Consider the following 7,171-nt stretch of genomic DNA (forward strand, 5'->3'; position numbering starts at 1 on the left):
CTATTTTTAAGGCCTAGGCAACCGGGTAGGCCGGGCCACCCGGCCCATTGCCAGCCCTATCCATTTTGATGAGCCACCTGGCACATTGCCAGACCTATCCATTTAGATAAATTGTGCTCCCTGAAGGCTAAGTTGAATTTAAAGGGTTTCATACAAAGGCAAAAGGAAGCCGTCATTTATTTCAATCTGTGCCAATGATCAAAACACATCATTTTAATTGGAAACAGTATTTATTGTATTTATCGAGAAGCCCCAACAATAAGGAAAAAATAAACCAAAAAAAGGAACCAAAAGACAGGAACTATGAGGTAATACCCTTAACTTGACAGGGGAAACCTATTTCCTCTATGACGCACGTTTGGTTCGCGTATATATGAAGAAAATCTCTTATACGGTCAAATATAAGAATATTTTTACATCAATAAGTTGTCAATTGATGTGAAAGGATGTACTAAAACCAATTGGTATTAAAATATTTCTTTTCGGGCAAACCAAATCAACCACCAATGAAAAGTTTTCGGGTCAAGCACAAGGTTGGCGGGAAAATTGAATATTGGGGTGTAGAAATTCCCCACTGGATAAAGCCCTGAACACATGCTTAGATGCAGCTTCAGTTGGATGTAATCCATCCCAAATCACACGCATGCTTGGATTTCCACATGAGGGCACCTCAGGTTGGCCACAAGTGCGAGTAGGATCATAATTATATGGTCCTCCGACTCCACAACATGCTGAGTGAACTGTGTCCTTGGGGAACCCTGAAGAAAAAACACCGACTTCAGCAAAAATTTACATGATCCTTAGTTGCTTTCCAATGTATTTCTATTGTACTTTATGTAAGCAAAATACACCATGGCCCATATGATCATGGTAATAGTATGGTCTCCGGGGTCATGACCATGCCATCAATATGTTGTTGCAATCCAAGGTTACAAACCCTCAAGTGGAGAGCAATAATGCCTATTGACATACTGTTCCCATAGTCATATGGACCATAGTTCTTTCCCTTGTACGGTGAGAAAATGCTAATCCATATCTAATTTCAATTATCCTGAACAAAAACCTTTAAACAATCCGGCAAGTGAGATGAGTTACCATAGAGCTCAGGTGATTCGAAGAAGCGCAAGAAGGCGTTATAGTAATTGGCGTAGATAATGTTCGCTTGTGGGAATTTCTTTCTCATTGCTTGGATTCCATCTTGGAGCTTCGAGTTATGGAAGCTCGCAAAATTGTTTAAGGGGATCAGACATCCGGATTGTGGATCGTAGTCGCTGCTGTTATCACTAGGAAAGATAGTTAAGAGGCATGTCCAACACCCCATTGGAAAGGTCCCAGGGACCACCAAAGTCCTGGCACCTTTTTGGATCAATCCCTGCAACAAACAGGCACTTGCTAAGAGCTGGAACCCACCTAGAACAAGGGATGTCCCCATTAATGTGATAAAGGATACTTGAGTACCACTTTTTAAAATAATTAAATGTTTCTAGAAATTAGATAGTTATTGAGATGTAAGTATGTAGAGTATGATACTATAGAGTTTTTGCTAAATTTTAAGGGAATTTTAGAGATTTCTATTAATGTATGGTTAAAAAATTTTGGTTGTACAAAAACGTCGAACCTTTAAGATTCTTAGAGTTGTTTGTTGTTATACTTTCTCTTTATTCTATAGTTTGAAAATGAACTTAAGAGTTCAAAATTTTACTTTTAAAATGGGAAATTTATTTAAAGACTCATAAAATGTTAAGTATTCAACATTTTACCCATTTGTAATAAGTATTCAAAAGATAGATTCAGCCAAGGTACTCGGACGTTGGCTGAGGCAATTTATTTGGCCGAGTAGGTGTTTCTTAATAGGTATTTTGGAATTAAATCTAAAGAATGGGTATAAAATTAAATTATTCAGAGTAATTTGATAAATTTGCCTTTAAAAAAATGCTGGGGTAATACGTAGAAAGTGAGCAACCTACAAGGTCTCAGAGCGTACGGCATCACAAGTATAATAGACTTTTTTGCTTTTCTTTTATTGGATTTGGGGTCTTGAAAGGGCATTATGCTTATTTTAATGTGAATGAAGAAGATGGCCTAATTATTACTTCTCTACGTAGTTTCTCTCTAGCTGTAATTTGTTTATCTCATTAATAAATTGATCATGGTATTTGACGATTGATTCGATCTTAAGCTCGTATTTTTGTTTTTGAAAAGGAATCAAATGCTTTTTTGTTTTTTTTTTGGTTAAATCAATGGGGTATACAGGCCCCACACATTTTCAGAAATAGTTAATGGTTTTTTAATGCATTAGCGAGAATGGAAATCTCACACATTTTCAGAAATAGTTAATGGTTTTTTAATGCATTAGCGAGAATGGAAATCTAAATTGGTAGCTGAGGCTTAGGTGTTGAACTGGCTGGTTTATCGGTTTGGCCGGTTGAACCACTTTTAGCCCCAATCAAGTTAACAATTCCGGTTCGATTTTTCCTCCACTAATTTCAGTACATACCTCGACAGTTTTCATTATTGTAGTAACAATGTCGGGCACAAAAGCCTTAACCTCGTCAATCGTCTTCCCTTGATTTAAGGCGTAGTAATAATCGTTGGTTCCGATCTCTCCTACCAGAAACATTGACTTCTTCATGTACTCTTCGCACTCTACCCATTAAAACAAGAAATCAATGCCAATAAATTTCACCGAGTAATCCAACCAAGTAAAAGAAAAAAAGATATTTCAACTACTAAAAGTCTAAAAGAAGAGAGAGAGAGATGAACTAAATTTATTAAGAAATAGAGAGGTATTTGTATTGGAAAAAGAGGAATTTGGGTTAGAAAGAAAAAGGAAAAAAAAACTAAAAAATCACTAGAGTCGTATAAGTAGCGTACCAGTCGGAAAAAGGATTAAACAGTAAAAACAATAAAATATTTGTTAAAAAACTTAAAAAATCAAACTAAACCATAATTTCTACCATAATTTATATTTGCAATAAACATTAAAAAAATGAAAATTTGTACTATAATTTAGCAAAAAAGGTATATTTTTTTAAAAAAAGACTAAATTTTTACGATGTAGCTCTGCTGAGCAGCTCCAAGTTTGAAAACCATGATAGAGAGAGATGAGTTACCACCATTATTTAGACTCTAGAGATAAAGAAATTCGGCCAGGAAGAAGAAGACTTTGGGTTATAGTCGATAGGGTCCTGCTTTTTTTTGCCCCGTCACACAGAGAGATATTTGGTCCGTACCAAAGTACTTGAGCCTTGGATTTAAAAAAAAATAAAGAAAAAGACATTACGTCCAACTTTTTTTTAATCGAATATTGAATGACATGATGGTTACGCAATTCTATATATATAGGTACGGTTTGTACAGAGCCTAAGCTCTAAACAATCAAATTAAAACCTACTTTCAAATAGTATCGAGAAATGTTGTTTCAATATTAAAAGCCTTTGTTATAGTTTTAAAATGTATTTTTATACTTATTTATAAAGTTTAAAGCTTAAAAAATAGTGTAGATTGTGCAGATTTATGAAAACTTGCAAATCTTGAAAATTGACGGTAAAAAAATGTATTACAAAATGCACTATTTTCAAAACTTGAAATCCATTTTTTTCTCATGTCCATGCATCTTGATGTCAAGATGATCGATTTGAAGAAATTTGAGTATCAAAACAACCTCTTTTAGTTAAATTTTTGAGGTAGGCTCAAATTCTTGATGTCGAAATGATCGATTTGAAGTTATTTGAGTATCAAAAACAACCTCTTTTAGTTAAATTTTTGAGGTATGTTCAAATTTTAATTGTTTAGAGCCCCGGCTCTATATAAACTTTTCCCACATATAAAAGGGTGCAGTTTGTATAGAGTCTAGGCTCTAAACAATCAAATTGGAGCCTACCTTTAAATAGCGTGGAGAAATGTGGTTTCAACACAAGAAATATTTTTATTTATAAAGTTTAAAGCTTAAAAAATAGTGTAAATCAATAGATCTATGAAAACTTGAAAATCTTGAAAATTGACGGTAAAAAAATACATTACAAAATACATTATTTCCAAAACTTAAAATCAATTTTTTTCTTATGTCCATACATTTTGATGTCAAGATGATCAATTTGAGGACTTTTGGGCATCAAAACAATCTCGTCTAACAAAGTTCTTGAGGTAGGGTCAAATGTGATTGTTTAGAACCTCGGCTCTATACAAACTTTTCCCTATATAAAATGCCCTTTGCGGGATGTCTTAAGTTCTCGGCCCATTATGAGTGGATGCGGCCGAGGCCAAGAACACTTGCGAAGGAATTTGGATGAGAGAGAAGTCCTTACCATTATTTGGATGGCATATGGAAGGTAGCAATTGGTAGAACCACTGGAGCTGATTCTCAAGGGAGATATTGGTGGACAATTTCTCAACACCTTTCTCTCTCAACAATGAGGGAGTCAGGGCCGTTGCTCCTGCCACTGCGAAATTTGCCCCCTTTTTGAACTCAACGGCGCCATGAAAGCCAGAGAGATAAGGTTGCAGCATAGGAAGCCCCAACCCTTGGGCTTCACATATATGCACCCAAACCAAAACAATCAAAAGTCAAAATTTTAATATACATCGTCTCTCTCTCTAACATAAATACATACTCTCTCTCTATAGGGCAGAAATAAACACCGCATTCACTCCATTCTCTCTCTCTAAAGAATATAGATGGATGCATATTCTCTTTTTAGATTGTGTTTCTCTTGGGTGGGTTCTTAATTGGGGAAATGGAGATGGACAACAGGGTAGGAGCAATATTCAAAAAATCGAGTCGGTCAAGGTACTTAGGATTCTGATTGAGGCGAGTCACTCGGCCTAAGTTCATATTATACTAAAAAAAAGAAAAAATAATAATGAACATAAATAAAGTTTATATATAGTAAAATACCTAGACTTAACAATAACATGTAAGTAGCGTATTAGTAAATTGCAATGGATCTTTTTATAAGAAGACGAGGCCTGACCAATTATAGGACCTGTTAGGAAGTACGAGTTAGTTCAAGTGGAAGGATTGAAAAGTGCAAGAAGTAAATTCAAAAAGACGTGGTTGAAAGTAGTTCGAAAAGATATAATGAATTATGAGGACGTGGATGGAAGTAGTCCGAAAAGATATATGATAACTTATGGGGACACGGTTGGAAGTAGTCCAAAAAGATATGAGACTTTGTTCTTGCTGTGGGTTGAGGGTATGGCGTTTAATAAAACAGAATAACGGATCAGAATTGGTGTAACCGACTCCAATTAATTAAAAAAAAACTATAAATGATGATGAGATCGTGCCTGTGAAGTTTTGAACCGTAGACATGAGGTATCATCAACGCATGTAGTGATGAACAAGCCACTTAGGCACAACATGAATAAGATTGCGAATGATAATATATAAACAAAACAGGTACATGGTAATCGGAGTAACTCGATCGAATCCGAGTCAAAAAATGCTGGGTAAGAGAGACAAGAGGGGAAGAGAGAGAAAATACCGAAGAAATCAACAATCAATCGGCCATCAGAACAGCGGCCAGTGGGCCTATGAAAGAAGGTCTCTCCATAAGGGAGGCTCCATATGCCGATGAATTGGTCGTGTTCCACATATTTGAGGTTTCCCGTATCAGTGAGCGAGTCTCCAAAACTGAACAACGCTGTGTGACACTCGAACTCGGGCTTTGCCTTCATCTCCTGTGCAGTGTTGAGAGAGAAGAGGAGGAGGAGAGAGAGGATCAACAATGGTGAGGCCATGGAAAGGAGGTCTGCTTTTTGGCTCGGCCTCTCTCTTACAACTATGGCCATGACTGGGGTTCTCTTCCTCTCTTATTGATTTTGAGTATGTTACTGTTCCTTTGAACGTTTCCTATTACTTTGCCCTCATTGAAATAAGGGAGAGGTCACAATCACTCATTGGATGTAAAATCCAATGAATTGTAGTGCATCAAAATGTTGGTCAAAATTGGAGCGAAGTACAGATGTTTTCAAATATGATTTATGCATGAAAAATTGTTTATGTGGGCTGGCGGGCCAAAAAGTGCAAAGAATCTATCTTAAAGATGGATGCAAGTAATAGATTTTTTATGAAATATATTGTTGGCATAATATATTACCAGCAAATAGATGGTTATTGTTTGGTAGTATCTAAATATAACATCGAAAATACATTGTTACTGTTTGGGTAGTATCTTACTGTTTGGGTTGTATCACTGTTTACTTTCCAAAAGAAATAGGTATTTTCATTGTAAACAAGATCAAAAGAAACTCAATAAGAAATAAAAAAAATTGCCCATACTCATAAAACCCCCCAAAACCCTTAAATCCGATAAATAAATTCACAGAAATAAAAAGATCATCAACAAATTCCCATAAAAAACTAAATATTCTTAAATAAAAACTTAAACCGAATTCAATATTCCCAATTCACTTAGAAAGAGTATCCAATATTCACCGCTAATTCCAAAAGGAAAAAGAAAAAGAAGAAGAAGAACAAGAACAAGAAGAAGAATAGATCATCAAATACTAAGATCAATCTTCACCTAAATTCCTCCAAATAATATTACCAAATTATGAAAAAAAAGAGTAAAAATTGGGATCATTGTCTTACCTTGAATCTGCCAGAAAAATCGCCAGAAAATTAATTTCTAGGCAGCATTAAGAGAACCGGCGTTTGGAAATCGGATTTTAGAGAGAGAGGGAGAGGGAAATAAGAGATAGAAAGAGCGTTTAAAGGCTGTCTTTTTATTAGAGGACGCGAGCAAAATGAATTACCCTTCAAGTTCATATTTCCTTGTAATCTATTTTCATAAAATAGATTTCCAGGTACCGAAACGGCCAAGTGTTCCCATCTAAAAACACTGGAAACTAACTGTCCAAATGTTTTCTTACTAGAATTATTATTTTAAGTTTTAAAATTTATTTATTTTTTCATATTCATGATCTCCATGTTAGATATTACATGTCATTAAAAATTAAGTCTTAAAATCCATCTAAAAAATGGATTTTTTAATAGACCCGCATTTCTATAGATGCGGACTTAGCCGCATAGAAACCAGGTCCTTTATACATTGTATATAGTAGTGTGTCAAAATATTGGTCAAATTTGGAGGGAAATACACAAGTTTACAAATGTTCTTTAACATCGCATACAATGAACTCCAAGGTCATTGTGCATCTACTTCCT

General features: G+C 35.2%; 1 protein-coding gene across 2 annotated transcripts; it reads right to left on the minus strand.

The window, feature by feature from the left end:
• Window positions 1-211: 211 nt before the first annotated feature.
• On the minus strand, window positions 212-5,877 carry LOC105420676 (GDSL esterase/lipase At5g45910). 2 transcript variants are annotated; one of them, XM_020667414.2, is made up of 5 exons: window positions 5,487-5,877; window positions 4,308-4,529; window positions 2,498-2,646; window positions 1,096-1,372; window positions 212-758 (listed from the first exon to the last, which is right to left on the minus strand). In XM_020667414.2, exons 1-5 carry the CDS (start codon window positions 5,791-5,793, stop codon window positions 523-525), a joined length of 1,191 nt encoding a protein of 396 aa, XP_020523073.1. In that variant the 5' UTR covers window positions 5,794-5,877; the 3' UTR covers window positions 212-522. The 2 variants fall into 2 exon arrangements, with proteins under 2 accessions (XP_020523073.1, XP_088726727.1); XM_088870601.1 differs by lacking the exon at window positions 4,308-4,529.
• Window positions 5,878-7,171: the final 1,294 nt, after the last annotated feature.

The sequence above is a fragment of the Amborella trichopoda genome, chromosome 6, assembly GCF_054954075.1.
Source record: "Amborella trichopoda isolate Santa Cruz 75 chromosome 6, AtrichopodaSantaCruz75HAP2 v2.0, whole genome shotgun sequence".
Classification (NCBI taxonomy): Eukaryota; Viridiplantae; Streptophyta; class Magnoliopsida; order Amborellales; family Amborellaceae; genus Amborella; species Amborella trichopoda.